This window comes from Thalassophryne amazonica, chromosome 4 (genome assembly GCF_902500255.1).
Source record: "Thalassophryne amazonica chromosome 4, fThaAma1.1, whole genome shotgun sequence".
Lineage (NCBI taxonomy): Eukaryota > Metazoa > Chordata > Actinopteri > Batrachoidiformes > Batrachoididae > Thalassophryne > Thalassophryne amazonica.
The window spans coordinates 117,570,299-117,590,500 of NC_047106.1; the positions used below are offsets into that span (position 1 = coordinate 117,570,299).

The 20,202-nt window shown below is 44.3% G+C and overlaps 1 protein-coding gene across 9 annotated transcripts in view; it reads left to right on the top strand.

Annotated features, from left to right (window-relative positions):
- tenm4 (teneurin transmembrane protein 4) overlaps positions 1-20,202 on the top strand; it is a 626,167-nt gene that overhangs the window by 376,496 nt on the left and 229,469 nt on the right. For 5 of the 9 annotated variants that reach the window (XM_034168462.1, XM_034168463.1, XM_034168466.1 and 2 more), the window contains 2 exons: positions 1,996-2,181; positions 16,956-16,982. In XM_034168462.1, the coding sequence (XP_034024353.1) occupies positions 1,996-2,181; positions 16,956-16,982 (213 nt within the window). The remainder of the gene's footprint in view (positions 1-1,995; positions 2,182-16,955; positions 16,983-20,202) is intronic. The other 4 variants (XM_034168464.1, XM_034168465.1, XM_034168468.1 and 1 more) reach the window with 1 other exon arrangement.

Here is a 20,202-nt window from a genome sequence, read left to right on the forward strand (position 1 = left end):
TTTGTTTTTTTTGATAGGCCATTTGATTTATGGATCTGAAATTGTGCACAGCTCCTGCAGTGTTAATAGTATGAGGCAGCCATTGCAAAACATAAGAATACTATGGCCCACACTGAAATCTGAAAATCGTCTGATGACAAACCAGATATTTAATCACAATTTTCATCAGCACACGAGACGAAGATGAAATATTTCAGTATCCTGTGCACTGCGTTGAACTAGATCAGATTAATGATGTTTAACACATCATCCCATGGTTTTATTTTATTAGTAATGATTACATTTTTTATAATAAATGTAATAAATGCAAAATTCCAAACGACATTGTCATATTACCACACAAGATTGAGTTTGAATCCTGTTGTGAAATGTTATGTTTTTGAATGGTTTAATTTAAGCTCTTTATCCTCAAAGTTTTTAAACTTCTGCCATATTTAAAGTTTTTTGTTTTTTACTCTGGACAAAAATAGTGATAATTGGTCCAGTATTGAGTTAGAATGCAAACACCTTCAGAAGCTAAGTACATACAAAGTATAAGCGAATGACCAAACTAAAACCTCAAAGTGACTTCAGATTTACTGAGGTAAACATGCACATGTGTACCTCGGGAGGGATCCACATGTTAACAGACACTTCTAATGATATTTTTGGCTTTTCAGTCACAACAAAAAATGATTTACTTTGAGGTTTTTAACTTGCTCCCACAGGCTTACATTGTATAGCTATTTATCCCTTTGTGATGTTAACATTCTAACTTAGTAGTGGACTGATTTGCACTTTTGTTTTTGTCACAAGTGAAATGGTGAACCCTAAAACATCTTTAAGTAGGGCCCATGCTGAAAAATCCAAGTGTTTCCTCTATAACTGTCCGACGGGGCACTCATTCTAATGATTCAAATGCCTAAAAATCAAAAGTCAGATGTAAAATTTGCATTTTCATAGTTTAACAATATTCTGAGCTGTAATTAGCATGTTCTGGAGTGATTTAGAAAAGGGTTTTAAGCTGCTAATGTCATGTTCTGGTTTGTGGCTGAAAGGACAGCTCAAATTTAATTTGTAGAAATGACAAAATAGGCTGCGCAAAGGCAGTAATTGACTTATTAAAAGATTTTACCTCTGCTTTGGTCCCCTGTGGTCATATGTAAAATTGGCTTGGCTAATAAACCAAGAACACACAGCTATTGTTCCTTGTTGCCCATACTGGTAAGCCGCTTTTGTAACAGAATAGTTAATAAGGAGGTTAACATTTCAATGAGACTCATACGTAATCTGTCACTGTTTAATTTCTTTGAGCTTTGGTCATGTCATACTCTCCCTGGAGTTCATGAGATGAGGGTAATGTCCCAGACTCTATCACAGGCTGTCAGCGCAGCCTTTCAGCTGTCGCACAATAGCTTCAGCCAAGCCTCTGCTTCTCAGTCCCCTTCACTCCACTGCCACTCTACGTCTTCCTCGGCTACGTGACACTTGAGTAGTAAAAACCGAGCATATTTTCTTTGTACACCTTGTATCACAGTGTGGTGACAACGCTAAGAACACTGTTTGTAAAGCATAAATGCCATTTACAGTTTGATCAAAGGGGCGGTGCAGATATTGGAGCATCCTTGTAGGTTGTTCCTGAGGGTAATTCCCCCCCATATTGCCCCTTTGTAGCAGAAAGAGGTAAATTTCAAAAAGTGCGAGAAAAGGCGATGAGAAGAACAAGTTTGCTAAGGCTGCTACAATCCATGTCTTTTCTTTGTAATGGACTTATTAGATTTGTATTGTCAAAGAGGATTGGCCCGTATGAGGTGCAGGAATTTCTATTCAGCTACCATCAGACAAGGTAGTGGAGCGTGGCCGCCTTTCCTTGACAATAACACCTGGATTTGTCTTTTCTTCCTCCTTGTTGCCTTGTCCCTTCACTGCCTTGTCTTCTATTTCAAACCCACTTCCACCCCTCCCCTTTCTATCTGTCTGCCCCCCTTCTCTCTTTTTTGTCACTGTCTCCCACAGAGATTTGTGCAGCGGACTGTGGTGGCCATGGCATTTGTGTGTCGGGCACCTGCCGCTGTGACGATGGCTGGATGGGCGCTGGCTGTGACCAGAGGGCGTGTCACCCTCGCTGCAATGAGCATGGCACTTGCAAGGATGGCAAATGTGAATGCAGCCCAGGATGGAATGGAGAACACTGCACTATCGGTAGGGTGGGAAGGGCCTTTGGTTTGTTTGGGGGTTGGGTACCTTGTGTCTGTCTGTGCGTTTGGGGGCTATCAGAGGTGTGGGCTCCCTGTCTGCCTGCCTTATGTATGAAGCACTGGATGTGTGGGGAAGGGTCCAGTTGGAAAGGAAAGGGAAAAGCATGCTTAATTGAATTTGTGCAACTCGGTAATGCATGAAGAGGTTTACTCAAGGATCTGAGGCTTGCCTTCATGCATTTTAATGTGGGAATGTGCTAAGGTGTCCTTTCATTTTACTCATCCTTTACTTATCTCTTTATTTGCTCCCTTTCCATTTAATATTACTTTCAAATGCAGCCCTACAAGTCAACCATTTTTCATCATATGTTGAAGGTAGCAGTTGTTCTGTATACGCTTGTTGAAGGTGGGTTTTCAAGACTGTACCTACCTCTAAAATGTCAGCTATTATAAATTTCTTGGAGTTTTTTTTTGTGTGTGTGTGTGTTTCTAATGCTGAAGGTCTTAATTTAAATTCCAAATAGCAACCATTTAATTCACATTTATTTATGAAGTGCTTTGAATCAAGCACTGTGTTATAATCTAAAACAGATTAACACACAAGAAATGAAAATAAACAAAATCAACGTACACAAAAGAATAAACAGCCAATGAGAACTTTAAAAATATAGACCAAAAACTTTAGCATGAACATACTAAAAATCAGACATTATCAAACATAAAAATGTTAAATGGCATAAATTCCAGCAAAAAAGATTAGATTTAGAAACTTCAGCCAAATGTTCTTACTGGATTTAATGTCAACAAGTAAACTGTTCCATGAAGTTGCAGCCTGATAAGCAAAGGCTCTGCAAACTACCAACTTCTTCACTGAAAAACTTGCAGGTCAACACCTTGAGACCAGGTCCACAAGATAAGGAGGAACACAAGCACTCAGTACTTTATATGTCAGTAGTAGATCCTTAAACCATGTTCTCATGTGAACAGAGAGCCATTGCACAGGGTTATATGAATGAATGTCTTTATGCTAATTAAAATGCTAGCAGCTGTGTTCTGGATCACTTGAAGACTCCTTATACTACCACATGTTAAAATAGAAAATAAAACATTTCAGTGGTCAATTCTGGAAAATCAAAAAGCATGAATCAGTGTCTCTGCATCAGACATAGGCATCTCACTGTTGAATTACAGTCACTGAGAGATGTGAAAAGATCAATCAGGTGGCTGTTAGGTCTTATGTTGATAATGTCAGGTCTTGGTGTTAAAATTGTTGAGAACGAGTGGAGCCGTTTATGCTCATATGGGCATTGCCATACTTCTGTGTCACAGAAGTCACAGCTTATTCATAGGTACCCGTTGTAAAACCCGTGACTTCTGTGACAAAAGCATGGAATGACTGGTACCATAAGATCATATGAAATAAGAAATCATTTAGAACCAGGTTTTCGTTTATTGCTTCATTATCCTTTAAACGAACGCACTATTTTAAGCTTATTTTTGTAACTAGTGTGAAGGAGTGTCACTTTAAAATATCATGCTACAAGATCCAGGGATGCACCACTTGGGTATGTTAGTGAATAGATTTCGTTTTTGATAGTTGACAGCGCCATAGTTGAAAGATGCTGGCTGAACCTAAATGCACAATGCTCAAATGCACAATATGTTTGTAGCAGAGCTGACACAGTTTACTGAGAAATTTGAGTAACTTGTTTAATCCAAACTATTAGGGCAGATTTTCTGTTGTTGCATTTATTGAATAATTATAGAAGGAACAGTACAAGTCACCGGTTTAGCTAAGTGTAGTGAAAAAAACAGATCAAAATGTTAACTATCAAAATGATCCTTTGTTGTGTAATAATTTAATCTGCTGTTCATTGATACAATATATTTACTCAGGCCATAACTTACTCACGCCATATTTGTTAACCATGAAAGCAACCAACTTATACTTAGTGCATTTAAATAGTGATTTGTATGTAGCTTGATTCACAGTAAAATAAATTAGCATAATACCCAACTATCAACATGAGCAATAGCGGTGGGAATTTTGCAGTATCTCAGGATTCCATCTGATTTCATTTCATGGGATCAAGATTTGATTCAAAATCAATTTTCAATTACAAATTGTTTTCATTTCAAAAATCGATTTTCGATTCTAAATCAATTCAGTACATAGATCTGCTAATTTCAGAATCTACTCAAGTGAGCTGCAGTGTGCTAAGAAAGGTGGCATGGCAAACTGTGCCATGAACAGAAAGTGAGCCTAAGATTATGTAGTTTTGTATTTGAAAAAGGTAATGTGAACAAAAACAAATCTATGAATAAAGGCTGTAGGGGCGCGGGTCTTTTAAAATGAAACAAGGTGATGGATCTAGTTATTGTTTTTGTGCGTTCAGAATTGATTGAAAGTTTGTTAAAGTGATGCAGTGTGTGCTGTTCAGCTCCTGGTGTTGCTGTTGCAGCTGTTTGACTTTTTCAGCTTTGGGTGATGACGTGCTAAATACGTCCGTGCATTTGTTGTGTTTCAGAAATGCTTGCCCTTCATTTTTGCACCGTTTGCATATTGAATTGGTCATATGAAGCTCCTTCTTGCACAAGATATTATAGATTCCAAAGTGTGCCAAACACAGCTGGTTGAATTTGTCGTTGCTCCATGCTAATGATCTGAGCTAACTTGCTAACGTGGTGCAACACAGACATGAGTTTAAATATTGATTTTTGAATAAATTGCGAATTGTTAGGCATAAGAATTTAGATTTTGACAAAAAAAATCTATTTCTTTTCAGCGCCCCTAATAAGCAATAATAATCACATTTAACCCTTAAAGCCCTAATGATGCTCTTCTGCATCTTGTCAACTTATTATCCTAATTGTATGAATCAATTGTATCTTTAGACAGTTCTAGATAAATACGTCTCACCTTGAGAAAGCTGAGATTGTTCTGAATATTTTGATATGCAGCACAAAGGCTTTACAATAAAAGAAAATACATTAAAAGGGGAATTTCTTAAGGTTTGATAAAATAAAGAAAATAGCCTGAGAGCTCTAAGGGTAGATGAATGTCTGTGTGACCTTCACAGCTAATGAAAGACTTTTGTTGTTGCTATTAGCTTGGATGTTCTGGCTGATTGAGTTTCACACTTTGAGGAACAGGGAACCAGTGACCATAACAGTATGTAAATGCTATGTAAATAGCTGTAACAATGGGAAAGTTCAAGCTGTAACCATGAGTAACCAGTGGTTGACCTCAGTTTGTGCGTAGCACACTGCTTTTGCTGTTTCAAATGTCAGCTGTCAAAAAGACAGCCTAAAGGATTTTCTTGTGAGTTATGTTGAAGGATCTACTGTGGTTTGACAGTTTAATTTTGAAAGACTATATTGATCTCAGTCTGACTTGTCTTCGTGGTAGTTAGTGTCATGGTTCTTAAAGACCGGACTGTCAAATTCACTCTAAGCTCTCTTGGAAGAGACATCCACAGGCAGCGTTCTCTCTCGCATCCTGTGTCAGCTGAGCAATCGGACACATTAAGGTCTTTAAATGGTTATAGAATGTGTTTAAATGCAGTAATCCCCAAACTTAAATAGTCTTCCATGTTCAGAATCGGCAAAACTGATGTGACACCAGATTTAAAGAGCCACAAATTTACAGACTCATCACAAGTTCAGTTTGTCAATGTGTAAAACATGGGATTGGGGTTATTGGAGTAGTTTGTAGACCTCAGTCGTGTTCACTGTTGTACATATCCCCACCTTTTGTGGTTTCTTAGCTCCACCAAGAGTTTGCAGTTGAGGTGCAACTGGCTTACTGTTCTTTGAATATGACTTTTTAATAGGGGTGTAATGATTCATCTACTACATTGATGCATCGATTTCTATTCCTACGATCCAACTACATTGATCTGTGCTCGACAAGTTGGCCATCCGGACGACATATTTGAGTTGATTTGATTTATTTTATTTATTTCAATCAGCAAACTCATGCAATAACGGAAAATAGATGAATGAATAGATAAAATCAAACAAAAAAGTAAAATACATAAAATACTGAATATACTGAAAAAACATGTAGCTGAGTGAAAAAGGTCAAGGCTGAAGCTACCTAGCTTTTAAATGCCCTAACCAATTTATATGTGTCAATATTAAAAATAAAACCTTTCTGTCAGACTATGAACACTAATACAAAAACAATCACAATGAATCTGTTGTGAAAGTGTAGTGACACGGACCCACAACAGGGGGCACAAATGAACGGTCAATAGATGAGCCAAAAAGGAACAATTTAATGTTGTGAAATGTGCACAACGAATATACAGACAATCTCAGAATATGATTACAGTCAAATTACAAAGGTGACGTGTGGGCAGGCTCGAGGATAGAAGACGTCTGTCCTGAGAAGGGTCGGAACCACACGATTTCTGCCACCACCGAACCTGGTGAATACTGGAGCCGCCAAGTCCCGAATTCCCAGGTGATCACCGTCTCCGACTGTCGGATCTGGTACTGCTGGCGAGAACAAAGACAGTCAAGTGTGGGTGTGTGTACACCCAGTAACAACAACGGTGGGAATGCCACCTCCACCTCTCACTCAATATGTGATGAGTACCGCAGTGATTCCTCAGGGGAAAAGAGTGCCGTCCTGCACTCACTCAGCTTCCACAGATAGAGGAACCGGTACTCCTGCAAACACTCACAATATACAGATATATTGTAACACAAAACGGCTGAGGATATTACCTTCAAAGAAGTACGATATCTCGGCGATGAGGTGGAGATGACGTCTGGGTTTTATGGAGTGAGGTGATGAAGAATGAGTGACAGCTGTCAGGAAGTAATGAGTAACAGCTGTCACTCCTGGCTGAGTCCGTGGCGGCAGCGCCCTCTTGTGCCTGAAGCCCGCACTTCAGGCAGGGCACCCTCTGTTGGTGGGCCAGCAGTACCTCCTCTTCTGGCGGCCCACACAACAGGACCCCCCCTCAACGGGCGCCTCCTGGCGCCCGACCAGGTTTGTCGGGGTGTCGGCGGTAGAAGTCGGCCAGGAGGGCCGGATCCAGGATGAAGCTCCTCTTCACCCAGGAGCGTTCTTCGGGTCCATACCCTTCCCAGTCCACCAGATATTGGAACCCCCGGCCCATTCGACGGACGTCCAGGAGCCGGCGCACTGTCCAAGCCGGCTCCCCGTCAATGATCCGGGCAGGAGGCGGCGCCGGACCGGGAGCACAGAGGGGTGAGGTGTGGTGAGGTTTGATCCTGGAAACATGGAAGACCGGGTGGATCCGCAGTGAAGCTGGGAGCTGGAGCTTCACCGCGGCAGGGCTGAGGACTTTGAGGATACGGAAGGGGCCGATGAACCTGTCCATCAATTTTGGAGACTGTACTTGCAGGGGGATGTCCTTCGTTGACAACCACACCTCCTGCCCGGGCTGGTATGCAGGGGCCGGGGACCTCCGGCGGTCTGCATGGGTCTTGGCCCTCATCCGGGCTTTCAACAAGGCAGAACGGGCGGTGCGCCACACCCGACGGCACCTCCGAAGATGGGCCCGGACCGAGGGCACACCGACCTCTCCCTCCACCACGGGAAATAATGGGGGTTGGTACCCCAAACACACCTCAAATGGGGAGAGGCCGGTGGCAGAAGACACCTGGCTGTTATGCGCATACTCGATCCAGGCCAGATGGTTACTCCAGGCCGTCGGGTGCACGGATGTTACGCAGCGGAGGGTCTGTTCCAGTTCCTGGTTGGCCCGCTCTGCCTGTCCGTTCGTCTGTGGATGGTACCCGGACGAGAGGCTCACGGTGGCCCCCAGTTCCCTGCAGAAGCTCCTCCAGACGTGTGAGGAGAACTGGGGACCACGGTCAGAGACGATGTCGGTGGGTATCCCATGCAGACGGACGACGTGGTGGACCAGGAGGTCTGCTGTCTCCTGGGCTGTTGGGAGCTTCGGGAGGGCCACGAAGTGGGCCGCCTTGGAGAATCGGTCCACTATCGTGAAGATGGTGGTGTTGCCCTGGGACGGCGGGAGGCCCGTGACGAAATCCAGGCCGATGTGGGACCAGGGGCGATGAGGCACCGGTAATGGCTGGAGAAGTCCTTCGGGCCTTTTATGGTCTGCCTTGCCCCTGGCACAGGTGGTGCAGGCCTGGATATACTCCCGGACGTCGGCCTCCATAGACGCCCACCAGAAGCGCTGCCGGACAACTGCCACGGTCCTTCGCACCCCTGGATGACAGGAGAGCTTGGAACCATGACAGAAGTCCAAGACTGCAGCTCTGGCCTCTGGTGGGACATATAAACGGTTCTTCGGACCTGTTCCTGGGTCCGGGCTCCGTGCCAGGGCCTCCCGGACGGTCTTCTCCACGTCCCAGGTGAGGGTGGCCACGATAGTGGACTCCGGCAGGATGGGCTCCGGTGGATCCGACAGTGCAGTTTTGACCTCCTCTTCGTGTACCCGGGACAAGGCATCCGACCTCTGGTTCTTGGTCCTGGGGCGATAGGTGATCCGGAAGTCAAAACGCCCGAAGAACAGTGACCAGCGGGCTTGCCTGGGGTTCAGCCGCTTGGCGGTCCTGATATACTCCAGGTTCCGATGGTCAGTGAAAACCGTGAACGGCACAGACGCTCCCTCCAACAGGTGCCTCCACTCCTCAAGAGCCTCTTTCACCGCAAGGAGTTCTCGATTGCCGACGTCATAGTTCCGTTCAGCCGGGGTCAACCTGCGTGAAAAGTAGGCACACGGGTGAAGAACCTTATCGGTCTCTCCGGTCTGGGACAGCACGGCTCCTATCCCTAAGTCAGAGGCGTCCACTTCAACCATGAACTGGCGGCTAGGGTCGGGCTGCACCAAAACTGGCGCAGTAGAGAACCGTCGTTTCAACTCCTTGAACGCGGCTTCGCACTGATCTGACCAGGTGAAGGGGACTTTTGGAGAGGTCAGGGCTGTCAGGGGGCTAACTACCTGACTGTAGCCCTTAATGAACCTCCTATAGAAATTAGCGAAGCCGCGGAACTGTTGCAGCTTCCTACGGCTTGTTGGTTGGGGCCAATCTCTCACCGCCGCAACCTTGGCCGGATCAGGGGCGACGGAGTTAGAGGAGGTGATAAACCCCAGGAAGGACAAAGACGTGCGGTGAAACTCGCACTTCTCGCCCTTCACAAACAGTCGGTTCTCTAACAACCGCTGCAGGACCTGACGTACATGCTGGACATGGGTCTCAGGATCCGGAGAAAAGATGAGAATATCGTCCAGATATACGAAGACGAATCGGTGCAGGAAGTCCCGCAAGACGTCGTTAACCAAGGCTTGGAACGTCACGGGGGCGTTGGTGAGGCCGAACGGCATGACCAGGTACTCAAAGTGACCTAACGGGGTGTTAAATGCCGTCTTCCATTCATCTCCCTTCCGGATCCGAACCAGGTGATACGCATTTCTAAGATCCAGCTTAGTAAAGATTTTGGCTCCATGCAGGGGGGTGAACACGGAATCCAACAATGGCAACGGGTATCGATTGCGAACCGTAATCTCATTCAGCCCCCTGTAATCAATGCATGGACGGAGTCCGCCATCTTTCTTGCCCACAAAGAAGAAACCTGCCCCCATCGGGGAGGTGGAGTTCCGGATCAGCCCGGCAGCTAATGAGTCCCGGATGTAGGTCTCCATTGATTCGCGCTCAGGTCGTGAGAGGTTGTACAGCCTGCTGGACGGGAACTCAGCGCCTGGAACCAAATCAATGGCACAATCGTACAGACGGTGCGGGGGAAGGGTGAGTGCCAGATCCTTGCTGAAGACGTCAGCAAGATCGTGGTACACAACCGGCACTGCCGTCAGATTGGGAGGGACTTTGACCTCCTCCTTAGCCTGTAAACCGGGAGGAACCAAGGATCCTAAACACACCCGATGGCAGGTTTCGCTCCACTGAACCACCACCCCAGACGGCCAATCAATCTGGGGATTGTGCTTCAACATCCATGGGATGCCCAAAATCACGCGGGAGGTAGAAGGAGTTACAAAAAACTCAATCTCCTCCCGATGGTTTCCAGACACCACCAGAGTTACTGGTTGTGTCTTGTGTGTGAGTAAAGGGAGGAGGGTGCCATCTAGTGCCCGCACCTGCAATGGTGAAGGAAGCGCCACCAGAGGGAGCCCTACCTCCCTTGCCCATCTGCTGTCTAGCAGATTCCCTTCTGACCCCGTGTCCACCAGTGCTGGGGCTTGAAGGGTTAAATCCCCGCTCAGGATTGTGACTGGGAGTCGTGTGGCAATCTGTGTGTGTCTCACTTGAATGTTTTGACCCCCCCCCTTAGCCCAGTCTCTAAGGGTGAGTGTTGTCGTTTTGGCCGTTTGGGGCAGTTTCTCTGTGTGTGCTCAGTTGAGCTGCAGAGAAACCACTCTCCACGGATCAACCTCCTCATTTTGGCCCTGTGCGTTTCCCTAACAACGTCAGCAGGGGGAGCTGTTGCCCCACAAAGCGCTGCGGCTGTGGAGCGTGGGGAGGGCGGCCCCTTCTCGAACCCGGAAGGGAGAGGGGCGGTGCATATCCGGTCACGTCCTTCGCCTCGCTCCCGACGGCGTTCCTCCAACCGATTGTCTAACCGTATAACAAGATCGATAAGCCCATCTAAATCCCGCGGTTCCTCCTTAGCTACCAGCTGCTCCTTCAGAACCAACGACAGTCCGTTTATGAAGGCGGCGCGGAGCGCAACGTTATTCCAGCTGGACCTCGCAGCCGTGATGCGGAAGTTGACTTCATAAGCGGCTGCGCTCTCGCGTCCCTGTCTCATTGACAGCAGCACAGTTGAAGCGGTCTCTCCTCTGTTAGGGTGATCAAACACTGTTCTGAACTCCCCCACAAACCCAGTGTATGCTGATAACAACCGTGAGTTCTGTTCCCAGAGCGCCGTAGCCCAGGCGCTTGCTTTACCCCGAAGCAGAGCAATCACATAAGCTATTTTACTAGCATCTGACGCGTACATGACGGGACGTTGTGCGAAGACGAGCGAACACTGCATAAGAAAGTCCGCGCACGTCTCCACACAACCTCCGTACGGCTCAGGAGGGCTTATGTATGCTTCAGGGGATGGTGGGAGGGGTTGTTGAACCACCACTGGAACGTTCATATCCTGCACAGGGTCGACAGGAGGACGAGCTGCAGCAGCGCCCTGAGCGCTCGCCGCCATCTGCGTGGAGAGAGCCTCCACTCTGCGGTTCAGGAGGATGTTTTGCTCAGTCATTTGATCCAACCGAGCCGTAAAGGCGGTGAGAATGTGCTGCAGCTCACCAATCATGCCTCCTGCAGACGCCTGCGCTCCCTGCTCTCCCATTGGTCGTTCAACAGCCGGGTGACGCCCCTCGGAGTCCATGACGCTGGCCGAGATATCCTGTTGTGAAAGTGTAGTGACACGGACCCACAACAGGGGGCGCAAATGAACGGTCAATAGATGAGCCAAAAAGGAACAATTTAATGTTGTGAAATGTGTACAACGAATATACAGACAATCTCAGAATATGATTACAGTCAAATTACAAAGGTGACGTGTGGGCAGGCTCGAGGATAGAAGACGTCTGTCCTGAGAAGGGCCGGAACCACACGATTTCTGCCACCACCGAACCTGGTGAATGCTGGAGCCGCCAAGTCCCGAATTCCCAGGTGATCACCGTCTCCGACTGTCGGATCTGGTACTGCTGGCGAGAACAAAGACAGTCAAGTGTGGGTGTGTGTACACCCAGTAACAACAACGGTGGGAATGCCACCTCCACCTCTCACTCAATATGTGATGAGTACTGCAGCGATTCCTCAGGGGAAAAGAGTGCCGTCCTGCACTCACTCAGCTTCCACAGATAGAGGAACCGGTACTCCTGCAAACACTCACAATATACAGATATATTGTAACACAAAACGGCTGAGGATATTACCTTCAATGAAGTACGATATCTCGGCGATGAGGTGGAGATGACGTCTGGGTTTTATGGAGTGAGGTGATGAAGAATGAGTGACAGCTGTCAGGAAGTAATGAGTAACAGCTGTCACTCCCGGCTGAGTCCGTGGCGGCAGCGCCCTCTCGTGCCTGAAGCCCGCACTTCAGGCAGGGCGCCCTCTGTTGGTGGGCCAGCAGTACCTCCTCTTCTGGCGGCCCACACAACAGAATCACCAGTACTGGTACATGTCAATTTCGTTTACCATTTTGAATATTTTAGTGAACACAGTAACTACTTTTTATGACTTTTTACTTTTTTAACTAAGTTTTTTGTACATTCTTTTAATATGATTTATATTGGTGCTCTGTTTGTGCTCCAACTCCAAACTGTTCCACAAATCCACCACACCCCACAGATGGGTATGCACATCCTACTCTTACGAGTTTGACTTCTATTCTTTTTGAAGTTCAATTCTCTTCTCAAATTACAGCCACCTTCTCTTTCCATAAATAGATTTTGTAGATTTTTTTAGCAGCAAATTGTTTCTGGCTTTGTACATGATGGTGTTTAAAATTTGACCAAATCCATAAACTTCAAGTCGTTTGATTTTATAAATAGTGGATTGGTATGTTCTCTGTATCCCACTTTATTTATATATACATATATCGATCTATTATCATTTTTAAAGGTGTAATAAATTAATTATATTGATACTATGAAATAACACATTGGCTTTAAGCACAACAGATTTTATATGGATGTGTTTTGTGAGCACTTTTACAACCCCAATTCCAATGCAGTTGGGACGTTGTGTAAAATGTAAATAAAAACAGAATACTATATGATTTGCAAATCCTCTTCAATCTATATTCAATTGAATACACCACAAAGGTGAACAGGTTAATTGGAAGCAGCTGAGTGTCATGATTGGGTATAAAAGGAGCATCCCCAAAAGTCTGAACTGTTCACAAGCAAAGATGGGGTGAGAATCACCACTTTGTGAACATCTGCATGAAAAAATAGTCCAACAGTTTAAGAACAATGTTTCTCAATGTTCAATTGCAAGGAATTTAGGGATTCCATCATCTACAGTCCATAATGTAATCAGAAGATGCAGAGAATTTGGAGAACTTTCTACACGTAAGCTGCAAGGCCGAAAATCAACATTGAATGCCAATGATCTTCGATATCTCAGGTGGCACTGCATTAAAAACCAATATCATTGTGTAAAGGATCTTACCTCGTGAGCTTAGGAACACTTCAGAAAACCATTGTCAGTTAACACAGTTCGTCGCTACATTTACAAGTGCAAGTTAAAACTCTACCATGCAAAGCGACCATCAACAACATCCAGAAACACCGGTGCCTTCTCTGGGCCCGAGCTCATTTAAAATGGACAGATGCAAAGTGGAAAAGTGTGCTGTGGTCTGATGAGTCCACATTTCAAATTGTTTTGGAAATCATGGACGTCGTGTCCTCTGGACAAAAGAGGAAGAAGGCCATCCAGATTGTTACCAAGTTCAAAAGCCAGCATGTGTGATGGTACGGGGGCATGGGCAACTTACACATCTGTGATGGCACCATCAATGCTGAAAGGTACATCCAGGTTTGGGAGCAACACATGCTGCCATCCAAGCAATGTATTTTTCAGGGACGTCCCTGCTTATTTCAGCAAGACAATGTCAAGCCACATTCTACACGTGTTACAACAGTGTGGCTTCGTAGTAAAAGAGTGCGGGTGCTAGACTGGCCTGCCTGCAGTCCAGACCTGTCGCCCATTGAAAGTCTGTGGCGCATTATGAAGCGCAAAATACGACAACAGAGACCCCGGACTGTTAAACAACTGAAGTCGTACATCAAGCAATAATGGGAAAGAATTCCACCTACAAAGCTTCAACAATTAGTGTCCTCAGTTCCCAAACGCTTATTGAGTGTTGTTAGAAGGAAACACAGTGGTAAACATACCACTGTCCCAGCTTTTTTGAAATGTGTTGCAGGCATCCATTTCAAAATGAGCAAATATTTGCACAAAAACAATAAAGTTTATCAGTTTGAACATTAAATATCTTGTTTTTGTGGTGTATTCAATTGAACATAGGTTGAAGAGGATTTGCAAATCATTGTATTCTGTTTTTATTTACATTTCACACAAAGTCCCAACTTCATTGGAATTGGGATTGTAATGATAAAGAGTCTGCCTGTCTGTGACGTCATTGCCACGCACCAGCAGACAACAAAACATAACATGGAAGGTGTCAGAGGAGAAGCTGACGAGCGAAAGATTATCAAGCCACTATTGTAGTCCAATGTGAAAATTACCTCTCATCACATTGATCCACAGTGGAAAATGAAAACCAGAGTTTGAAATGAAGCCCATACTGGTAAAAATATTGGTGCATTATTGCATAGAGTCTGCACGGAGTGGAAAGTCTCTGACATGTAAGAACATGATTGCAGCCAATGCAGAAGCTCAGTTCGGTCCACAGATTACCTGCTTCACACAGCTATCCAAATATTTATTTCACAGTCACACTGGTTGAATTTTTGGCCAAAAAGTTACTGAATCGATTTCAAGTCACTGAATCATTTCGGATCAGATTGTTCTAAATGAACCAACTTCATCCTTGAATCGTATCAGGAACCACGACTTGTGATATGAATCGAATCATTGTTAAAATTAATCCTTACACCCCTACTTTTTAATCATATTGTTGTACTTAGTCTCTGTACTAAATATTAACTAATCGTCATGCACATGATGAGTTCACAACACATCATGCATAAGCATACGCAAATCGTAGGACCATGAAACTGAATTGGAGACAAAAATCAACAATAAAATGACAATAACAACTAATTGGGGAAAAGCTTTAATAACTGTGGTGTACACAGTGCTCTGCTTCATGTTGGCAGATGAATCATGATGAGCCAAGAGTACTTAGTTTTTCCTCAAAACAGTCTTATAAAAGATCAGTACCCATAGTTTAAAAATGTTTAATATCCAAAATAGATCCACATCTGTTGTACACAGAAAAACATCAGAACAGCAGATCTGCTAAGTGGTACATATTTTATGTAATAAAATAAGCATTTGAGTATACTTACTGGTAGAAGCAGTCCAAATCTGCATAAACAGGAGCAAGTAGAAATGTAGCAGGCAGTTTTGGTGCTTAATATTTCCCTGCTGCAGCCACAGTTAGTAAAATGTGTAAATCTATGACTGATATTTTCATCAACATGCCTCACAGAAAAAAGCATTTGATGTCAAAGCACTTGCAGCTGCTTCATGCTGGCAGATGAATCATGACAGTCCTTACTTTTTTCATGAAGACGTCTTTAAACTGATCAACAGTTTCAAAAATGCTGCACATCTGAAATAGATGTGGTCTTATATGACAAAAAAGCATGACACAGGAGAACGGAGCAAAACAGGTCTGCTGAGAAATTCAGGCACCCATATGTGAAGTATTGAGGTCAACACACCGACGTTTGCAACAGTTTAGGAATTCAAACTTTTGGAGCTTTCAGAGATAATCAAAATACGCATCTCGGAACGTCCACTGTGTGTAAAATGAATGGTATCAACTATATGATGTAAGGTTAAATTATTGTCTTAAAAGTGTTCAATTCTGGTGTCAGTTTATGACAAACCATCTGCTGTCTTATATGTATTTTTAAAAATTACAAAAGTTTACAATAGAAAATTTATGTCAATAAAATTCTACCAAAATAATTCCCTTGAACGGGGGGGCACTCCCTCCCATGCTCTTTTTGATTTATACTCCATAAATGTTGATAATTACTACTTTTTAGTGACATTCTAGCTCTCTTTTTTAAATTTCCAAGTTTTCTGCTGGGCAGCTCACTAACAAGGCATGCTGGATGATGCCTGCTTTGCTTGATTCCAACTCTCCCATTCTGTGCTTGTGTTGCATCTCGTCTCTTTTCTTCTTTGTCGACAGTTGCCACAGAACACAGAAGCTCAGTCATTATCATTTTATGATCCAACCAATCAAGCATCAAAGAGGAAAGTAGGAAAACAATAGCCATATTGCTGCCCCTTTGACGTAGCATTGGACTGAACAGAAAGTGAAGGTTGAATCAGTAGATGTGACAAAAATTGAGAATGCTTTCAGGTGAAAGCTGTATTTCACATATTCAAAGAGAAGAAGGTGATTTTTCCCCCCTTGCATTTATCTCATGCATATCTCAGAGCAGAGATGGTACTGCACCTCGACTCACTCTGAATGTTTCATATGCTGCCTTTACATTATTAATGAGCCTTTTATCAGTGCCATATTGAGATCTGCACTCACTTGACAAGAATATGTTTCAGTGTCATCCATTAAGAAGCCAAAAATCTCTATTTAAATCAATTTTCCATATAAAGAGCTCTGCTTTGGCCATAAGGTCCCCGCTGTGATTCAGGCTGGACTTGGCCCTCTGGTCACCTCATCGTCTCTCGAGTTTTTCCAAGGTTAAAAACTTTATTTTTTTGTCAGACATCCAGACCTCCTGTGCACTGGTGCATGAGCAATTTAAATGTGGCAACCTGTGAAATACCTCCCTTAGATATTCTGCCAATCCTTGCAATTGATATGTGGGAACAGATTGAAATGTTCTTTCTGAACACATCGCATTTTTTACTCGCGCTCTCTTTTCCCCATCGTCTTGATGTGTCTCCATCCCTCTCCCTCTGTGTTAGATCGTGTCTGTCATGTTGCTTGTAATGCACGTTTGTTGCTTCCTGACTGTGTGTTCGTTTGCTCTTTTTTTGCTGTGTAAACTAACACCTTGCCTTGCTGTGTCGTCGTGGAAGTGGCACTGTTCGAACCTCCCTTATATGTCCTGTCTTTTATCTCCCAAGCTCACTATCTGGATAAGGTAGTGAAAGGTATGGCATTCCTCCTTCCTTCTACTTTGCTCTCCTTCCATGGACATTAACAATTCGTGCACACACCTCATGCTCTTCCCCCACATTGACATATGCAAACACAGTGCACTTCTTGTCGCTCCAAGCAACTCATCCTAAATACTTTCACCTCCCATCAACATTTTATTTTTGCCATGTTGTCACACTGTGAGCGTCACTTAGCACTTTCACACCTGCTGAGTCAAGTTATGCTACATTTTTTTACCTGTTGAATATTACCCAGGTTTGCTTTCTTAATGGGTTTGGGAGTTTGAGCTTCATAACCTGTGCAATGCATTATGAATTAGTGTGCAGCTGTGAGCAGAGTCCGATAGGTGCTGAGGCCACATCCTATCTAATTAAATGAGATCATGGACTGATTGGTGCAAGGCAGGCAGTGGGTGGAGGCTCTGCAGCAGCTTTTCTGCCTCCAGCATCCTCACTGTCTCTCTGTGTCCTTGGAAGCAGACCACCTGGCACGAGAGTGACCGCCAGAGGAGTCCTTCGAACATTTGCAGCCTCACGTTCAGAGCGCATTCACTCAGGCATGGGCAGGGCTCGGTGCCGGGGGTGGAGGACTCGCCTGTCAAAGAGCTGCCAATTAAGTTGAACTGATGCCAGCAGAGAGCAGATCTTTATTTATCCCCGTGATAAACATTCAGAGCTTACTAATCATCTGTCTCGTCTGGTCCAACTGGAGTTGTTTTGTCCATTTGCTCGATAAAAGGCCGGCTGCTGCCGAAACATCTCTAGGAGGCAGGAAACTCTCTAATGGCATTAGCCTTTAACAGCGAGTCCTTGGCTTTAGGGAAACAAGACATGGAAGTGGGGGTTTTGTTTTTTTTTTTAATAGTTGTGGTTGAGTTTTTTCCCCCCCAAAAAAACACTGTTCCACCCACTACAAGCTAAATATTTAATTCTTTTTTTATTTTCTGGTCAGTAGATTTGAATGAGGCTTCACAAGTTGACCATTTCTGTTGTTCCAGCAATATGAATAGTTGAAACCCACGTGTTGCGACAGAACACACGTGCACATTTAGAAAAGTGTAATGATCTCATTTCAAATTAGGCTGCGCTGAAAGGGTTTACCGTGGCTTTAAAGTGCATGTAAAGTTGTGCGTGATTGACATGTTTAAACAAGCTCTGCTGAGTTGCAGGTCTTACGTCTGCGTAGATAGATGTAATCATCTACATCTGTAGCTACACATGGCAACATTTATGAGTAAATGTAGCTATGCAGATGTGTGTAGACAGGCATTTCTCCTAAATCACAACAGCGTAATATGCGTACAGCTTGTGAATTGAAAATTATTGGCTGAAATTTCCAGCTGTCCTTTCCTTTTCTTCCCATAATGCGAGTTTTGTTTCTTATTAGTACTCATATTTAAAGAACCTTTTTAATCTGCCTGTGTAGATCTTTGTTTTTATTCTTCTTCTACCCAGTTTCACTTGTTTTCCAAGTAAGGTTATTGATGCAAATAGTTCCTCATTTTTTGTTATAATGACTGAGGTCATTGTGGACATTACTACCAAGGGATAGTCCATTACTGTCTGCACCACATGGAGAGTTATCATATGACCAGATACTGTTCCTGTCATCACCACTTTGCATTTATCTCAGTTTGGGAACGGCACTTGAGTTCACTGGTTTGCAGAACAAAGGTTTGGAGAAATGTTTTGATGGTAGTTACAAGACCTGTAAGTGTCTTTGGAAAAGATACTTTATGTGCATTGTCCTAATGGACCCAGCTGTAAATGGTGCTAACCTTGGCTGGGGAAATAACCTTCAATGGTCTGGCATATTTGGACATAAGCACCGGCACCACTGGGTCTCAAGGCTTATATGGGAATTGCTTCATCCATAGTCCCAATGTACTGTACCTTCCAATTTTGATCAAAATTGCATTAGGGCTTTTTCAGATAAGGTGCATCCACAAAGTATTTACAGCACTTCACTTTTTCCACATTTTTTCTGTACCAGCCTTATTCCAAAATGCAGTAGTTGTTGATGTACCTTTGGCAGCAATTACAGCCTCAAGTCTTCTTGAATATGATGCCACAAGCTTGGTGCACCTACAGTATCTTTGGTTAGTTTTGCCCATTCCTCTTTGCAGCACCTCTCAAGCTCCATCAGGTTGGATGGGGAGCATTGGTGCGCAGCCATTTTCAGATCTCTACAGAGATTTTCAATCACATTCAGGTCTGGGCTGTTGCTGGGTCACTCAGGGACATTCACAGAGTTGTCCTGAAGCCACTCCTTTGATATCTTGGCTATGTGTTTAGGGTCACTGTCCTGCTGAAAGATGAACTGTCACAACACTCTGAGCTCAAGAGTGCTCTGGAGCAGGTTTTTATCCTAATCCAGGATGCCTCTGTACATTGCTGCATTCATCTTCCCCTCAATCCTGACTAGTCTCCCAGTTCCTGCCGCTAAAAAATGTCCCCACAACATCATGTTGCCACCACCATGCTTCACTGTAGTGATGGTGCCTGGTTTCCTCCAAACATGACACTTGGCATTCACACTAAAGAGTTTTGTTTTTGCCTCATCAGACCAGAGAATTTTGTTTCTCATGGTCCTTCAGGTGCCTTTTGGCAGACTTCACCTGGGCTGCCATGTGCCTTTTACTAAGGAGTGGCTTCAGTTTGGCCACTCACCACATAGGCTTGATTGGTGGATTGCTGCAGAGATGGTGGTCCTTCTGGAACGTTCTCCTCTCTCCACAGAGGAATGCTGGAGCTCTGACAGAGTGACCATCAGGCTCCTGGTCAACTCCCTGGCTAGGGGCCTTCTCCCCTGAATGCTCAGTTTAGATGGGCGGCCAGCTGTAGGAAGAGTCCTGGTGGATCTGAAATTCCTCCATTGGATGATATCGGCCACTGTGCTCATTGGGAACTTCGAAGCAGCAGAAATGTTTCTGTACCCTTCCTCAGATTTGTGCCCCAAGACAATCCTTTTTCAGGTCTACAGACAATTTGTGTGACTTCATGCTTGGTTTGTGCTCTGACATGCACTGTCAACTCTGGGACCTTATAAGTAGACAGGTGTGTGCCTTTCCAAGTCATGTCCAGTCAACTGAATTTACCCCAGGTGGACTCCAATTAAGCTGTAAAAACATCTCAAGAATAACCAGTAGAAACAGGATGTACCTGAGCTTAATTTTGAGCTTCATGGCAAAGGGTATGAAGACTTATGTACATG